Below are 18225 nucleotides of genomic sequence, written 5' to 3'. Positions count from 1 at the left end.
GTGTCGGTGTACGTGGAGGGGGGGGCCCCAGTCCAAATTTTGCACCAGGGCACATCAAACTCTAGTTACGCCACTGCAACACTTGTAAACTGCTAGAGCTGCTCCTGGTGCCTGATATCGTTATCTAGTGTCCTCGCTCCGTGGTCTTCACTTACAATGTGAACTGTTTTGTCACCATTACCTTAGTGAATAACCCCTTCACCCCCAGGCAAGCTTTCATTTACAATTTTTCCTCTCCTTCTTCCAAGAGCCATAACGCTTTTATTTTTCCGTCAATCTTGCCATATGAGGTCTTCTGTTTTACAGGACGAGTTGTAGTTTTGAATGAAATTGTTATTTTTACCATATAGTGCACTGAAAAATGGGGGGAAAAATCCAAGTGCGGTGAAATTGCAAACAAAGTGCAATTGCGCTATTGGTTTTGGAGTCTTTTTTCTCAGTGTTCACTATATGGTAAAACTGACATGTTGGTGTGAAGCCTCAGGTCGGTACGAGTTCATAGATACCAAACATGTTTACTTTTAGACTCTGTGCACACGTTGCTTTTTACATGCTTTTTTCCTTGCAGATTTTAATCAATACTGCAAGGAAAAAGCTTCCCAGCAAAGTTCATGAGACTCCTGAAGTGCTGTGCACACGGGGCTTTTTTCAGCAGCTTCTTTCTGCCAAGACATGCTTTTTCTGCAGAAAAAAAATCTGCTACATGTACACACAGTCTTACTTTTATCTAAGGGGTTAAAAAAAATTCAGAAGTTGTGCCTTTGTCGCCATTTTCCGAGCCCCGTTGCATTCTCATTTTTTGGGATCTGGGTCTGTGATGGCTTTTTTTGCGTCTTGAGCTGGCGTTTTTAATTATATCATTTTTGTGCACATGCTGTGTTTTGATCGCCTGTTTGTGGAAATAATCCCCCCCCCTCACAATTTTTGGTGTTTGGAATTTTTTTTCTCGCCACGCCGTGTACCAATCAGATTAACTAATTTTATAGTTTGATTGATCAGGCATTTCTGAACGCAGCGATACCAAATATTTGAGCAAAAAACTCCGTAACACCATACAAATTTGGATGTGGGCATGGATTCTGCCAAATCCCCACATATAGCACAAACTCAGAACCATGGTATTAAGAGAAAAGGGAACAAGAGTTTTATAGAGCTAAAATTGTTCAAAAAAATTTATTATAAAGAACGTGAACATCCATTTAGTCTAAAAACATATTAAAACACCAGGACAATACCCCGAGATAGATAGACAGCACTTAGAGATTAGAGGCACTTGTCCCCTGATGAAGATTGAAAACCGATGTATCGAAACGTGCGTTGGGCGTTTCGAGGTTCCATTTCCTGTGACCTGTTACCGAATTCAGCTTTACCACCGCCACTTTTGCATGCCCTACTCCAGTATTACATCTTGGTATGCTTTAGGCTTTTTGAGGGGATCTGACTTCATGTTGTCCGTAGTTATACTCCACTATGGAGATACTATATTCTGATATTATGATGATTGTGCCATCTGTACCCTCATAACATGTAATTAGTTTCATGAGTCCGTAAGTGGTGTCTATCAATCTCGGGGCATGGTCCTGGTGTTTTAATATGTTTTTAGACTAAATGGATGTTCACCTTCTTTATAAGAAATTTTTTTGTACAATTTCTGCACTATAGAAACTCTTGTTCTCTTTTTTCTTGATACCAAATATGCGTAGTTTTTTTTTATTTTTATTAACGGTTTTATTTTCAGGAGGGCAAAAGGAGGGTAATTTGAATTTTTAGGCTTTTTTATTTTTTTTTTCCTATTTTTTAAAAACTTAACATTTTTTATTTATTTTCCTAGTCCCCTAGAGGACGTTATCACTGCATAGTCCGATTTCCTAAGCATTTCAGAAATGCTGCGTCCTGTGAGTGCTGGCGATCTGTCGGCTCTCCCAGGAAGTTCACCATGGAAGTGTCAGGGGTCATCAGCTGACCCTGCGCTACCATGGAATGACATTGGCGCACCGTGATCATGTCACGGGACAGCCGATGGTGGTGGGAAACGGCACAATCCCCACTGCGGCCATTTAAGTCGTGCTGTCAGTGTTTTACAGCGCTATCTAAAAGGGTTAACAGGTGCGGGTGGATCTCCGATACACCAGAGCCTGATACCCACACATGTCTGCTGATCAGATCAGCAAACATATGCAGAGATTTCCTCGGGCTCACCACCAGAGCCCACAGTAACTGGAGATAGGCGACCAAAGACGTACCGGTACGCCCTTGGGCGTAAAGGGGTTAAAAAACAAAAGCAATTTATATTTCATTATATATAGAAAATAAAAGTTGTAAATTTATTTACACACAACACTGCTGCATGGACAGTATATGCACGCTCAGTTCTGCTACATAAGCACATTTACATAGCTCTACTAAATACAATGGAGATCAAAATTAGAGAACAATGCCGGATGACTTGCTTTTTTCAGAAACAATGTAATAACTTTGTCACCAAGGATGTTCCAGAGCTTTTCTATTGGGTTTAGATCAGGACACTGGGCAACCATTTCATTGTTTCAATGTTTTCTGTTTCAAGGAACTGCTTTACCCAATTTGTTGTGTGACAGGGGGCATTGTCCTGCATGAAAATTGCTGGCTGATTGAGGGATGAACGCAAGGAAGGAACCACGTGTTGTTGAAGAAGGTTTTGATACACACTTACATTCACTCTGCCATGTAGCTGTATGAGAGGTCCAAATCCTGCTGCAGAAAACATTCCTCAAACCATGACACGTCCTCCACCACCATTCACTGACTTCTTAACACACTTTGGGTTTAGTCTTTCTCCAGTTCGTTGACGAACATAATGTTTCCCATGAGACCCAAATAAATTAAATTTGCTTTCATCGCTATCTATGGAGCACTTCTTCTCTGTCCACACAACATGCTCCTCACAAAAGGTGAGTTCAGCCTTTTGATTCTTTCTGCTAATGAGAGGTTTGGTCACTGCAGAGTGGGCTTTCAGTCCAAATGCTCTTAAACATCGTGACATTGTATGACAAGAGAGATCCTTACCCTGTTTGGTGCTGAACTGGCGAGCAATTCCAGCTGCACTGCTGAAACAATTACCCATGGAGATTCTCCACATTATCCTGTCCTCTCTTGCGAGAGCGACCAGTCTTCTTTGCGGAATTGAAAGACTTTGTGATGTTGTAAAGATGCAGTATTCTCGAAATCACAGACTTGCAACAACCAAATTCTCTTGCTAGAGCTGTTAGGGTCACCCCTTTGGCATTCATATGGATAACCTGCTGCCGGTGTGTTTCAGTCACTTTGTAACGGCACACCATTTCTGCAAAGTCAGTGCAAGCTCAAAAGATAGGCTGCCAACAGGGTTTGTCAGATAATTAAGGAAATTAGCACTAGGTGCCAGATTAACACCAATAACTTGAAGGTATCTGAAAGTGTTCTCTAATTTTTTTTTTTTTCTTTTTCAGTAAATAATTTTATTAAGTTTAAGGCAAAGTGAACAAAGCATCGCTCATACCACATATAAGATGTAAATGTACATCGGTTAAAGTTAATTCAAACATGTGGATCAGGCAAATAGCACTGTATTGTGAATACTTTTACCAAGATAGGAATGGTAAAATAAGAAAAGAAAACAGAAAAAACAGAGAAAGCAAATCAATTCAGATTATACCGTGTCATGGTAAGACTTCTCAAAACAGTATTATGGAAACTATTTTAACTATAAAGACTGAGTGAAGATCAGAAAGAGAGAAGAAGGAAGAAAGAGATAGGTATAGGAAAGAGAAGAGGGTATGAGGAAGGGGGGGGGAATAGATAGATAGATAGATAGGAGTAAGTCGGGCGTCCAGAGAGCTCATACGCACAAATATACGAATCTTCATAAAGATTACAAATATCAGTTAAAGGAACCTGGGGGATAAACAACCACAGTATAGCCCCTTATCTGTGCCAAGACGAATATTCCGGAGTCTCTCGGAAAATGAGCCAGGAAGTCCACGTGCCAGCATGTGCATCCCATTTGTCACTATCATCTGCCATCAGGGATTCCATACGCTCCAATCTATCTCCTCCAAAAATTCCCTCAAAGAGGGGGTGGTAGTTGTCTTCCAATGTCTTGGAATAATCATACGAGCAGCGATGAGAAAAAAAACGCAAGATACCTCTTTTGGTCACAGAGAGAGATCCAGGAATTCTGGACAGTAAAGCTATTTGAGGAGTGGGGATTACTCGAATACCCGACAGTTGAAAGTACACTTCAAAAATTGAATCCCAGAATGACCTTATCAAGGAGCAATCCCACCATATATGTTTCATAGTACCAATTTCGACTCCGCATCTCCAGCAGGTATCTGGTACTGTGGGGAAGATCTTATGCAGTACGTCAGGGCATCTGTACCAGCGTGTAAGAATTTAAAAATTTTTCTCCTGTGCACTACAAGAAATGGACATTTTATGAGAGCGTGTAAAGATTTTGAGATGATCTTGTTCCGACAACGTAATCTGGAGCTCTCTTTGCCAGGCCTCCAGATACGTTGGGGTCCCTTTATACTGGGCTGTACATAAGAGGTTGTAGATCAATGCGATGGCATGCTGCGGCACGGCTTTTAATGAAATTAGGGTCTCAAAGTGTGTAGGTTTGGATAATTGAGCGTTTCCCGGGAATTTCTTTTTTAGAAATGTGGTCAATTGAGTATATTCCAGCCAGGATAATCTCCTCTCCGGGCATGACTCCTGCAAAGCCCCAAAAGACGCCGTTCCAGATAATTTCCTAGCCACCTGTCCCAGTGTAGCTCCGTCTGCGGAGTCCCAACATAAGAAGGTAGATCTCTTCAACGCAGGGGGAAAGTCTAAATTATTAAAAAGTGGGCTCATACTCCCCGGTCTGTGGGATAAGTTTAATGGCTCCAGCTGTCTGTCCCAGAAAAGCATAAACGCCTGAGTCAGAAGTTGAAACCCCGAGACCGCCGGTCCCATAGAAGCTGTGCCAAAGGGAACGGGGAGAGATGGGACTCAACGCCCACCCATTGTTTATTGAGATTGTTAAATCTCCAATCTAAGACCCTCGTGAGGAGGACACTCTGGTAATATTTTTCGAAGTCAGGTAAACCAGCGCCTCCCCTGGATTTGGGTCTCACCAGTGTGGCGTATCGAATCCGCGGTCTCCCCGTCCCCCAGACAAATCTGCTACACGCCCTCTGGAGCTGTCTAAAATACTGTTTAGCAATTTTTACCGGGACTGTTTGGAATAAATAAAGGAACCTTGGGAGTATGTCCATCTTGAGGGCATTGATCCAGCCAAACCAGGAAAGTCGGCCCCGGTTATATCTATTAAGATTTGCAAGAGTTCTAGTAAGCAGTGGGGAGTAATTAGCCTTAAACAACTCATCCGGATTGGCTGAAACAAATATCCCAAGATACTTGATAGATTGGGTCTCCCACTTAAATGGGAAGGCGGATTTTAGTCTATTGACTTGTGTGGTAGGAAGAGTAATATTAAGGGCCTCTGTCTTTGAGTAGTTTACTTTGAAGTTAGAAACCATGCCAAAGCGTTGAAATTCTTGGATGAGAACTGGAAAGGCGATTTCCGGGTTTGTTAGATATAGAAGGAGGTCATCAGCGTATAAGGCAAGTTTATAATCTTTCTGACATATCAAAGCCCTTTATATCGGGGGAGTTTCGAAGGGATATAGCCAAATGCTGCATGGCTTTCACATATAGAGAGGGTGAAAGAGGGCACCCCTGTCTAGTGCCATTATATATTTGCAGGGGAGAAGATAGAGTATTATTGGCTCGAACTCGTGCCGAGGGCTTATGATACAGGGCAAAGATTCTCTCCAACATAGTTTGACCGATTCCCAGCTGTCTGAGGGATGAGTGTAGGAAGGTCCAGTTAAGACGATCGAATGCCTTCTTGGCATTGATCGATAGAAGGCAGGCTGGAGTACCTTGTCTGTACATGTGGGAGGTCAAAAGTAGAGTTTTAATAGTGTTATCGCGCGCCTCTCTACCCCGGACAAATCCTGTTTGGTCAGTATGGATTGAGGCAGGCAACAGCGGGGACAACCAGTTAGGTATTAGTTTAGCGAAGATCTTGACATCTACCCCTATAAGAGAGATAGGGCGGTAGTTGGAGCATAGCGATGGGTCCTTCCTAGGCTTGGGAATCACCGTTATGGTAGCCGCAAGAGTTTGCGCGGCAAAGGGGCAAGCTGAGGATATAGCGTTAAAGGTCCTGGTCAGGAAGGGCGTCAGTTCCAAGGCGAATTGCTTATAGAAATTGGCCAGGAAGCCATCCGGACCAGGACTCCTACCATTGGCTAGACCCCTAATAACCTCAGTGACATCCTGTCATCTAGCATGAGAGAGTCCACATGGTTCAGTGGGGGGAGAGGGGTACCATCGACATACTCGTCCACTTTCGCTTGGAAATTTGTTGGGGACATGTCCGCCACTGGGCCACCTAGGTTGTACAACCCGTCATAATAGTCTCGGAATACATCTGCAATTTCATGAGGTTTATATGTTGAATGGCCAGATGGTGATTTAATGGTGGGGATAAATGTAGAGGGCAGGCGAGGATTAAGAAACCTAGCCAGAGCTCTGCCTGGCTTGTTAGAGAATTCGTACATAAATCTCCTACCTCTGTCTCGGTGACGGGCAGACGCTGCATCCAAGAGGGACCCCAGATCTAGTCTAGCCTTGAGCAAGTCTGTTAAAATCTGAGGGTCATGGGTCCGTTTATGGGCCTGTTCTAGGTGTTGGATGGAAGTCAGTAATCTATCTATTTCGCAAGCTCTATCCCTCATGAGTCTGGTTCCCTGTTGAATAAAAGTCCCCCGGATCATCCCCTTCAGGGCCTCCCATTGGAGCGGTAAGGATGTTGGGTCATTGGCGTGAAATTCGAAGAAGTCCGTGATGGTCTTCCTGATGGCTGACTGACATGTCTGATCTTTTAATAAGTGCGGGTTCAATGACCATACCCACTCCCCAGGGCGCAAGTCTGTCAAGAGGAAAGAAAGTGACACCGAAGCATGATCGGACCACACCATAGGGTCTATAGTACAGGCCGGGTCATGTGAGAGTAGGTGGTGGCTAATGAAAAAAAGGTCTATTCTACTGTACATATCATGGACAGGAGAATAGAAAGTGTAGTCCCGTGTTTTAGGGTGTAGGGTACGCCAGATGTCAATAAGCCTCAAGTCCAGTAATTTACTCCTAAGACCCCGCAGTTTTACTGCAGGAACAGAGGACCTACCCGAGGAGGAGTCAACAGCTCAATCAAAGATAAGATTGAAATCTCCTCCAAGAATCAAGGAGCCTTCAGCGAAGTCAGAGAGGGTGTTCAGGTACTTTTGGCAAGTCCTGGCCGGGTCCTGGTTGGGGAGATAGAAATTGGCAATGGTAAATAATTTGGTACAGATCTTAAGTTTGATAAAAATAAATCGCCCCTCTGGGTCGGACTTAACTGCTAAGAGCTGGGCTGGGAGAGATTTATGTAGAGCGATGCTAACTCCCTTGGATTTTGCAACTGAATTGGTACTATGAAACCAGGAATTATAATACCTATGCTTAAATGTGGGAGTGTGGTCCGTTTTAAAATGAGTCTCCTGAAGCAATAGAATATGGATTCTTTTTTTATGCATGTTATAGAGGATCTTGGATCTCTTCTCTGGTACATTAAATCCTCTAACATTTAACGAGCATAGGTTGAGGTTCGCCATCTTAGAAGCCCTATCTTCTGGGCACCCGAGAGAAGAGTAGGGAGATGGAGAGGGAGAAGAAAGAAACTGAGATTAAAGGAAAGAGAGGAGAGAAAGTAGTAGAACGGAAAAAGAAACCAGAATAATAAAGACTAGTATCAAAACCTGTCTTTACTTAGCCTCCTGAGTCCTAGCTCAGAAGGCAATTAAACTGAGAAAATACTCGTAACTAGTGTTCTAGGAACACACCCTAATGTGGGAGGTGACTGAAAATTATGTCGCCTGAAGGACGGCTGCTACACCACCTAACTAGTTAATACCGAAAAGGGGTAGAAGAAAAGGAAACCACAGATGGTCAGTCACCCGACCAAAATGAAAGTAACATATATAACAGCTAACAGCTCAAGTTCAATATAATTAATCACAGCAACAAGGTGAGGAATGCAGCAAGAGAGATAAACTCCCGTCTCCTGGCTCACAACTCGTGAGGCTTTTAGGAGAAGCATAGATACCCATAGGGGTTCAGGCGTCCAAACTCAGCATTGGAGCATGCCGGGAGGGATGGCAGAGAATCCCAACATTATTAGAATTAGTGATGCCCAGGGGAGGGGGGGGAGGGGAGAGAGGAAAGGAGAGGAGGGGGAGGAAAAAAAAACAAAACAGACGGACAAAGGGCAATATTGGTTAGGCATCAGAGTAGGCCATAACAGCCCTCATTCCTCCTTCAAACTACATGTATAACCCAGTAGTCCCGAGAGTTCAGGTCTCCGCCGATGAGGATCTCGGCGACTTCTGGGATCTTGGTCGCTGAGTACGGTGTTGATCAGGTGGGAAGGGACCTCCACGACGGACCATTCTCTGGGGTGGAGGTGTAGTATACGGCCAGTCCAGCAATTTTATCCCAGGGAGATCCAGAGCCGAAAGAAAATCTGGCAGGTCAGCCGGAGACCTCAAGATGATCAGGTTGGGACCTTTCCTGACTTGTAGTTGAAAAGGATAGCCCCAGGAATAAGCAATATTGTTGTTACGTAGAACCTTCAGTAGGGGTCTCAGGGCTCTCCTTTTTGCAAGTGTTGATCGGGAAAGATCCGCTAGAAGTTGTATGGGAGTTCCTTTAAAATCCAGGGTACCTTTATCTTTTGCTTTTCTCATAATATTCTCCTTGACGTGGAAGAAGTGTACCCTGCAAATAATGTCCCTTGGCCTCTCTGGGTCCGGGTTTCTAGGCCCCAGTGCACGGTGTGCTCTGTCCATCTCAATGCGTGTTTCAAGGGGACGTTCCAACAAGGAGTTAAACATCCTCTGCAGTGTAGAGGTCAGATCCTGAGGCCCGACTGACTCCGGCAAACCACGAATGCGCACATTATTTCGCCTGTTGCGGTTTTCAGCATCTTCAATCATGTTAAATAAGAGGTGGATCTGTTGAGCCTGCTGATCTATAAGCTGTTGTTGTGAGCTTTGCTGAGAGTATAAATCCTGGGTGGACGATTCAAGGGCCCGCACGGAGTTAGTTAGTGATGACATATCCTCCTTCAAGGAGCGAATTTCAGTTTTACACACAGCCTCCAGGCGGGCAATGTATCCCTCCATATCCATTTTGGTTGGCATAGCATTGATTTGAAGCCTTAAAGCTCACATTTCAAGGCCTTGGTCTTCCCCATAGTGTTGCAAGGGAGTAGCTGTGTTCTCCCCTCCATGGCAGGGGAGGGCGAGCAAGCTCTGCTCCATAGCATCTCCTGAGCCAGCTGCTGGGGTATTTGAGTGCTGTGGAGCAGGGGACGACCGCAGGGTATCTGGTGAGTTGGAGCAGCCAGGAAGAGAGGCAGAAGATCCTCTGCTCTGTGAAGCCCCAGGGGGAGAAGCGCGCCCTGCAGCCAACTTCCCACTGCTCACCCCTCCCCTATCAGTCACCACAGGCCGGTCTCCGGTGTTTTCCCCAGGAGCCATCCATCCAGGAGCCTGCAATGCCGGGTCAGTCTGCAGCCTCTCACCGGGTTGCTGTGCAGAGCGGGTGAAGCAGGAGAACGCTCAGGACGCGTCCCGGTCGCCATTACAGGCCTGGGAGGACGCTGGGCCTCAGTCAGGTATGGCACGATACCTTGCCCCCCACGGCTGGGAGTCCCTCTGGCAGGCGTCTGCGACTGGAGACCCGCTTTCCCTCTCATCTGACCCCGGTGCTCGCTCTTGATAGCTGGTGGGTGGTGGTGTTTGCAGCCGTTACTGAGGAGCTCCTACAGTGTGTGTCTTGCCGGCACCATGTCCAGGCCACCGTGTTCTCTAATTTTGATCAGTGTTCTTTTACATTTATTTCATTTAGATTTTTATGTGCTTTTAAAAAAAACAATTTATGAAATAAGTTTAAAATACTGTGAATTTCCTCATATTAGCATATAATCACGTAGTACTACACAGTGATCGCAACATTTAGAAAATTGTGATCTTCACTGTATATACATTTATACACACACACACACTGTGTACACATCACCCCATTTTACAGTCCCTTACAGGGTATGTGATTGATCCTATGACTTGAAAAGTTTTTGTTAGAAGTGTATCTTATAGTCCAAAAAATATGGTAAGTTACAAAGTAATTTCCCTTCCTCATTTAATTATACGACTGTCTGGGTTATGTGATTTTTGGACAATCTGTCAATAAAATATTTATTTTGTCCCTGTGCAAGTTATTATTGATGGTCAAGAAAATATGAGTTTCCTTGTTTTCATTTTTCCCATTCTAGGTATGATAATTGATACTCCCTGTGTGGGATTTTTGATGTTTAAGAAAGTTCCACTTGTGTTTAAAACATTCTGAACATGAAAAAGGCTTCTCCCCTGTGTGAGTTATTTGGTGTCTAATAAGAAGCAATTTCTGGGGAAAACAATTCCCACATTCTGAACATGAAAAATGCTTCTACTCTCTGTGACTGCTCTGGTGATAAAGAAGAGTTGATCTACTTGCAAAACATTTCCCACATTCTACACATGAAAACGTCTTTTCCCCTGTGTGAGTTCTCTGATGTCTAATTAGATCTGATTTGGTGTTAAAACATCTCCCACATTCTGAACATGAAAAAGGCTTCTGCCCCGTATGAGTTCTTTGATGTGTAACAAGACTTGATTTCCGCTTAAAACATTTTCCACATTCTGAACATGAATATGGCTTCTCCCCAGTATGAATTATCTCATGGTTAACAAGACATAATTTGTGGCTAAAACTTTTTCCGCATTCTGAACATGAAAAAGGCTTCTCACCTGTGTGAGTTCTTTGATGTATAACAAGTTCTGATTTCCAGTTAAAACATTTCCCACATTCTGAACATGAAAAGGGCTTCTCCCCCGTATGACTTCTTTGATGTGTAACAAGATGTGATTTCCGGTTAAAACATTTTTCACATTCTGAACATGAATATGACTTCTCCCCAGTATGAATTATCTCATGGTTAACAAGACTTAATTTGTGGCTAAAACTTTTACCGCATTCTGAACATGAAAAAGGCTTCTCACCTGTGTGAGTTCTTTGATGTATAACAAGTTTTGATTTCCAGTTAAAACATTTCCCACATTCTGAACATGAAAAAGGCTTCTCCCCCGTATGAGTTCTTTGATGTGTAACAAGTTCTGATTTCCAGTTAAAACATTTCCCACATTGTGAACATGAAAAAGGCTTCTCCCCCGTATGAGTTCTTTGATGTATAACAAGTTTTGATTTCCGAGTAAAACATTTCCCACATTCTGAACATGAATATGGCTTCTCCGATGTATGAGTACTTTTATGTGTAACAAGATTTGATTTCTGGTTAAAACATTTCCCACATTCTGAACATGAATATGGCTTCTCCCCCGTATGAGTACTTTTATGTGTAACAAGATTTGATTTCAGGTTAAAACATTTCCCACATTCTGAACAAGAATATGGCTTTTCCCCTGTGTGAGTTCTCTGATGTTGTACAAGGTTTGATTTATGATTCAAATATTTCTTACAAATGGAACAAAAAAATCTATTCTCCTCTGTGTGAATTTTTTGATGTTTTACAAATGATGTTTCTGGAGGAAATCTATTTCCATTTTTTAATTGTGAAATTGTCTCCTTTTCTTTAAGATCAGTTGGTTTTCTAATGCCTCTTTTGTGACTTTTATTAATTTTAGTAGTCTGTAATGATTCAGAAGAGAGGACCCGTTTCATAGAATCAGATGATAGATCTTTGCTGTGAAAGAAAGATGGGATATCTGGAATAATGGCATTTGCTTTAGTTGAATCTTGTGTGATCTCAAAGTCATCTGATTTATAAATTGAAGATGTCAGTTGTCCCAATGGTCTTGTGGTACAGTCATCTGTAAGAATAAAACCTGTTATTTTTTTCATAAAATATGCTTGAAATTAATATTTTTAAACATTTCTACTTAAAACGTCTATAGAAACAGCAAGTTATGTAGTAAAATAGAATTATTTGCTAAGACAATAACAGCTCACAGTCTAATAGAAGATCTCATGGCATGAACCAGTAGAGTATGGTACACCACCTAAAATGTTATGTAGAGGAATATGATACCAATATAAACTTCCTCTCCCACAAAAACAAGCCCCCACTCAGTTCCATCATCTGTCAATGGCAAAACAGAGTATTCCAACATTATAACGACGCCAAACACACCTCCAAGACGACCACTGCATTGCTAAACAAACTGAGGGTAAAGGTGCTGGACTGGTCAAGCATGTCTCCAGACCTGAACCCTATTGAGCATCTGTGGGGTCTCCTCAAATGGAAGGTGGAGGAGCAGAAAGTCTCTAACATTCACCAGATCTGTGATATCATCATGGAAGAGGATACAGCGGCTCCTGTGACGTTCTAGTGAACTCCATGCACAAGAGAATTAAGGCAGTGCTGGAAAGTAATGGTGACCACACGAAATATTGTCATTTTGAGCAGTTTGGCAATTTCACTTAGAGGTGTACTCATGTTTGCGGTCAGCAGTTTTGACATTAATGGAAGTGTGTTAAGTCATTTAAAGGACACACCAAAATTACACTGTTATACAAGCTGTACACTGACTACTGTGCATTGCATCAAAGTGTCAGATCGTCAGTGTTGTCCCATGAAAATATATAATTAAATATTTACAAAAATATGAGGTGTGTATTAACCTTTGTGATATACTGTATTTGCAATTTTCACTCCAACATCCACTGCGTCACTGAAGGCTATAATTTGCAAAATGGAGTCCCTTTATGGGACTTTATCCTGCTCTGGTTTTCTGCTGTTCTGTCATATCAAGTCTTCTGCAAATGTGTCACATCTTATCTGGGATCTGCTCCAGTGATGTCAGCTTCTGTTGTTGAGGGTATGAATTGAGTAACCTGAAATACTTGATTCAGCCATATCCCAGACCCAAATATGTGGTTTAGTTGATGTAGCCTAATATATTTATGAATGTTTTTGTTTCCTACTGACTCATATATGAATAGATTCAGTTATTTTCCTTAATACAAAATGCCAGCTATGGACTCTCTAATATCGGGAAAAGTTTTGAAAGAGCACATCCCATCAGGTTAATGTCTCCATGGTCCAGTCTGCTGAGCACTGGCAGTGACACGCGAGTTAACGTCACATCTCAGATACCGATGGACCTGAAACAACTGAAGCAGAGAGCGGCTGCCATTCCACCAATGATCTCAGAAGGCTTCTCTGAATCAGCGTCACAAACTGTTCACATGAAGCCTCATCACGCTTTGGCTCTTTATCAAGAGCAGATCACCAAGGTTCACGAGGTGGCCCTGGATAGACTTGCACCAACCAAAATTAGAATTTTTACATTATTCCCCTCCCCATGTACATTTACCCATACGGACTCTACATTGTTGCAGTTCCCCCCAATGTCACCCAAAACCTGTGTTGAATGATGACATTGGGGGAAACTGCAACAATGTAGAGTCCGTATGGGTAAATGTATGTGGGGAGGTGAATAATGGAAAACTTCTAACTGGAGTTTGCTATAAGCCTCCTAACATACCTGAACAAATAGAGGGTGAAATGCTGCAACAAATTGAAAAGGCAGCTAATAATAATAATAATCAGGTTCTTATTATGGGGGATTTCAACTATCCAGACATGCAGTGGGACAATGACATTTTTGTGTACTCACCGTAAAATGTCTTTCTTGGAGCCTTTCATTGGGGGACACAGACAGTGGGTATTATGGTGTCTCCAGGGAGGCTTGACACTAGATTTGCAAAAGTGTTAGCTCCTCCCCCCACAGCATATACCCCAGCTAGGCAGGAAACTAGCTCAGTTTGGTGTAAAAGCAGTAGGAGAAGGACAACCAAAACCACAAGGGCGGGAGCTGTGTCCCCCAATGAAAGGCTCCAAGAAAGACATTTTACGGCGAGTACACAAAAATGTAATTTCCTTTCTCGCCTTTTCATTGGGGGACACAGACAGTGGGACGTCCCAAAGTAGTCCCTGGGTGGGAACTGAACTATCAACAGTGTATAACATCAGACTAAGAGCTGACTAACAACTGCAACTGCAGTGAACATATATCAAACACTGTCAACAAATCGAGCAGTGGCCACTTATAAATGGGACACTGCCGCCTGAAGGACTTGTCTTCCAAGAGCAGCATCCGCGGATGCATGCGTATGCACTCTGTAGAATTTCGTGAACGTGTGCACACTGGACCAGGTAGCGGCCTTGCAAAGTTAGGCCGCCGAAGCCTGATGGCAGATAGCCCAGGAGGCACCCACTGCTCGTGTAGAGTGGGCCTGCACAGATTGAGGGGGAACGACACCTTGTGCTTTGTAAGTTTCACAGATGGCAGTCCTGATCCATCGAGAAATCGTGGATTTGGAAGCCCGGTCGCCCTTTTTGTGTCCTTCTGAGAGGACGAAAAGGGCATCGGACTTGCGCAACGGCGCTGTTCTGGAGATGTAGATCCGCAAAGCCCTGACAAGATCGAGAGTGTGAAGGGCTTTCTCAAAGGAGTGGACCAGGGCCGGGCAGAATGACGGCAACACAATGTCCTCGTTCAGGTGGAAAGAGGATACGACCTTTGGAAGGAAGGCGGGGGAAGGCCGAAGGACCACCTTATCATGATGGAATATCAGGTAAGGTGAGCGACAGGACAGAGCTGCCAGTTCGGACACTCGCCTGATAGAGGTAATAGCGACTAAAAAGGCAACTTTCCAAGACAGCTGTTGAAGAGAGATTTCTCTCAAGGGTTCGAAAGGAGGAAGCTGAAGAGCTCCGAGAACCAAATTCAGATCCCAGGGATCTAAGGGGTGACGATAAGGGGGGACCAAATGCGCCACCCCTTGAAGAAAGGTACGGACCTGAGGGTGAGAAGCCAGCTGCTTCTGGAAAAAAATTGACAAGGCAGAAACTTGTACTTTAAGGGTATTGAGAGCAAGACCCGAGTCCATACCATCTTGCAAAAAGGCAAGAATATTAGGAATTGAAAAGGTAAGAGGCGACCGATTATGACGGTCACACCAGGACAGATAGGTCTTTCAGGTCCTGTGATAAATGCTGGCGGAGGAAGGCTTGCAAGCATTAAAGCATGGTATGAACTACCCTGGAAGAAAGACGCGATTTGGCTAGAATCAAGGATTCAAGCGCCACGCCGTCAAATGCAGCTGTGCTGTATTCTGGTGGAATATTGGACCTTGCGACAGAAGATCCGGGCGGTCGGAAAGACGCCAGGGAGTGTCGCCGAGAAGGTGGAGGAGCTCTGGAAACCAGGCTCTTCTGGGCCAGTCCAGGGCCACGAGGATCACCGGGAGTCCCTCAGCTTTGATTTTCTTGATTACTCTCGGAATGAGAGGGAACGGAAGGAAAACATATGGCAGGCGAAACTGCGACCACGGGAGGACTAGAGCATTGGAGCCGAGCGCTAGCGGGTCTCTCGACCGGGATACGAAGGGATGTACTTTGGCGCTTAGCCGAGACGCCATGAGGTCCACATCTGGGAGCCCCCAACGAAGAGTGATCTGATGGAACACCTCGTCATGGAGGGACCATTCCCCTGCCACTAGACCCGGAATATGGACAGCTGAAATAATGGGAATGTGCATCTCTGCCCAAAAAAGAATCCTGGAGACTTCTTTCATCGCTGCCCTGCTGCGAGTTCCTCCCTGACGGTTGATGTAAGCCACAGCCGTGGTATTGTCTGACAGGATCCGAACCGGGAGAGGCCCAGAAGCAAGGGTTGAAAGGTCTGAAGGGCCAGAAATATGGCCCTGATCTCCAGAACGTTGATATGAAGGGATCGCTCGGGGTGAGACCAGCATCCGTGAGCAGTGTGGTGGAGAAACACCGCCCCCCAGCCTAACAGGCTGGCATCTGTCATGACTGCGTGCCAGTGGACAGGGCGGAAGGACTTCCCCTGAGATAGGGATGAGACCTGAGTCCACCAGACGAGGGAGCTGAGGGCAGTCCGAGATAAGCGGACTGACCGGTCTAGAGAGGCTGGATTCTTGTCCCAAGAGGACAGAAGATCCAGTTGTAGAGGGCGCAAATGGAATTGGGCAAACGACACGGCTTCCATGACTGCTACCATCTTGCCCAACACTCTCATCCCACTCCGGAGGGATGTGTAACGGCGGGAGCGGAGGGATTGGGCGGCCCGGATCAGGGAAGACCTCTTGTCTTCTGGAAGAAAAACCCCGGGCCTGAACCGTGTCTATCAGCATACCTAAAAAGGTGATGCGCTGATGAGGAATGAGGGATGACTTGTTGAAGTTGAGAAGCCACCCTAGCCTTGAGAGCGTGTCTGGGCAAATTTGCACGCTTTCTGAGCAAACTTGAAGAGAGCTCCCTTTGATAAGTAGGTCGTCCAAATAGGAAACGACCAGGGCGCCTCTGGAGTGTAAAATGGACATGACGGCTGCCATGACCTTTGTGAAGACCCGAGGCGCAGTAGCCAGTCCAAAGGGAAGGGCCCTGAATTGGAAATGACGGTGTCCTACGGCAAAACGAAGGAACCGTTGATGCGATACACATATGGGAATGTGTAAATAAGCATCTTGAATGTCTATGGAAGCTAGGAATTCTCCCGGTTCCATAGCAGCTAGTATTGCTCTCAATGACTCCATTCGGAAGGTCAGACTCCATACGGACCTGTTTAGCCTTTTGAGGTCCAGGATAGGACGGACAGAGCCATCTTTTTTGGGAACGACAAAGAGGTTTGAATAGAAACCTTTGCCGCGCCGTTCCAGGGGCACTGGAATGATAACGTTTGCTTTTTGCACAGAGGCTATGGCCTGACATAAGGCCTGGCTTTGCGTTGTGGACTTTGGAAGCCGAGAACGCAGAAACCTGTTGGCCGGTAGGGAATGGAAATCGATCTTGTAACCTGAGGTGACGATTTCTCGAACCCAAGCATTGTGAGTATGGTCTAGCCAGATATCCCGAAAAAGCAGAAGCCGCCCTCCAACAGGAGTCGGCTCTGAGGGGTACCCGGCGTCATGCTGAAGGGGCTTTCGCGGGGCGAGGTCCCTTGGGTTTAGATTGCCTGGAGTGGGAACGCCAGGAAGAGTCCCTTGAGGGACCGGATCCCCGATCTGAGCGTTGCGACGACCCCTGTGATGGTTTCTGGGGGGGCGGGCCGAAAGGACTGCCAGCGCCAAGAAGACTTTTTAAAATTTTTGGATACAGGCCGCTTTTGGGGTAGAATGGTACTTTTACCACCAGTCATCTCAGATATAAGCTTGTCCAGGGATTCTCCAAACAGACGAAGAGCCTGGAAGGGGAGTGTGGACAGGGATTTCTTGGAGGCACTGTCCGCGTTCCATATCTTTAGCCACAGGACTCTGTGGGCAAAAACAGCGTTGGCTGCCGTTAGGGCTGACAAACTAGCTGCATCTAAAGGAGCCGTGAAGCAAGTAATTAGAGGCTAGAGAGAACAAATTAAGGATCTCGAGAGCCTCTGAAGGAATATTGCAAGAGCGAAGCAACTTGCGCAAGTTCCTACTCCACACACTCATAGCTCTCGCCACCCATGTCAAGGCAAACAGGGGGCGCAGAGAGGAGCCTGAAGCCTGGAAAATAGATTTGACCGCAGCATCAACTGCACGGTCAGACGAGTCCTTGAGACGCGGTGTCTGAGACAGACATAACCGTGTGTTTAGCCAGCCTGGATACTGGCGGATCCACAACGGGGGGTGCTGACTAGAGCTTAACCAGTTCCGAAGGAATGGGTTAAGCGAATGAAGAGGAGGAGTTTTTATTAAACCTCCTATCAGGGTGATCCCACCGTTTAGATATGATTTGATGAAAAATCGGATCCTGGGCAAAGGACTTAGGAGGCTTCTTGGCCCGCTTGATTGCCGACTGAGAAGTCGGGTCCGAAGGCTGATCAGAAATCGACAGAGTGATTGACAGCCGAAATTAATGTGTCTTCCAAATGTCTAGACTCAGAAGGGACATCTGAACCAGAGTCAGAGTCTTGGGAATCGTGACTACTAAAGGTTACGGAGCCTGAGTCAGACTGATCATCGTCCGAGTCGGACGAGACGTAACGGTCG

General features: G+C 45.0%; 1 protein-coding gene across 1 annotated transcript in view; it reads right to left on the bottom strand.

Annotated features, from left to right (window-relative positions):
* Positions 1-2306: 2306 nt before the first annotated feature.
* The window catches only part of LOC142312413 (uncharacterized), a 32438-nt gene continuing 16519 nt past the window's right edge, over positions 2307-18225 (bottom strand). Inside the window, exon 4 of the mRNA XM_075351350.1 lies at positions 2307-12038. Within this exon, the coding sequence (XP_075207465.1) occupies positions 10618-12038 (1421 nt within the window). The 3' untranslated portion in view covers positions 2307-10617. The remainder of the gene's footprint in view (positions 12039-18225) is intronic.

This window comes from Anomaloglossus baeobatrachus, chromosome 5 (genome assembly GCF_048569485.1).
Source record: "Anomaloglossus baeobatrachus isolate aAnoBae1 chromosome 5, aAnoBae1.hap1, whole genome shotgun sequence".
In the NCBI taxonomy this organism is placed as follows: domain Eukaryota; kingdom Metazoa; phylum Chordata; class Amphibia; order Anura; family Aromobatidae; genus Anomaloglossus; species Anomaloglossus baeobatrachus.
Note: the sequence above shows the minus strand (reverse complement) of the source record. Positions and strands in the feature narration are given on the sequence as shown.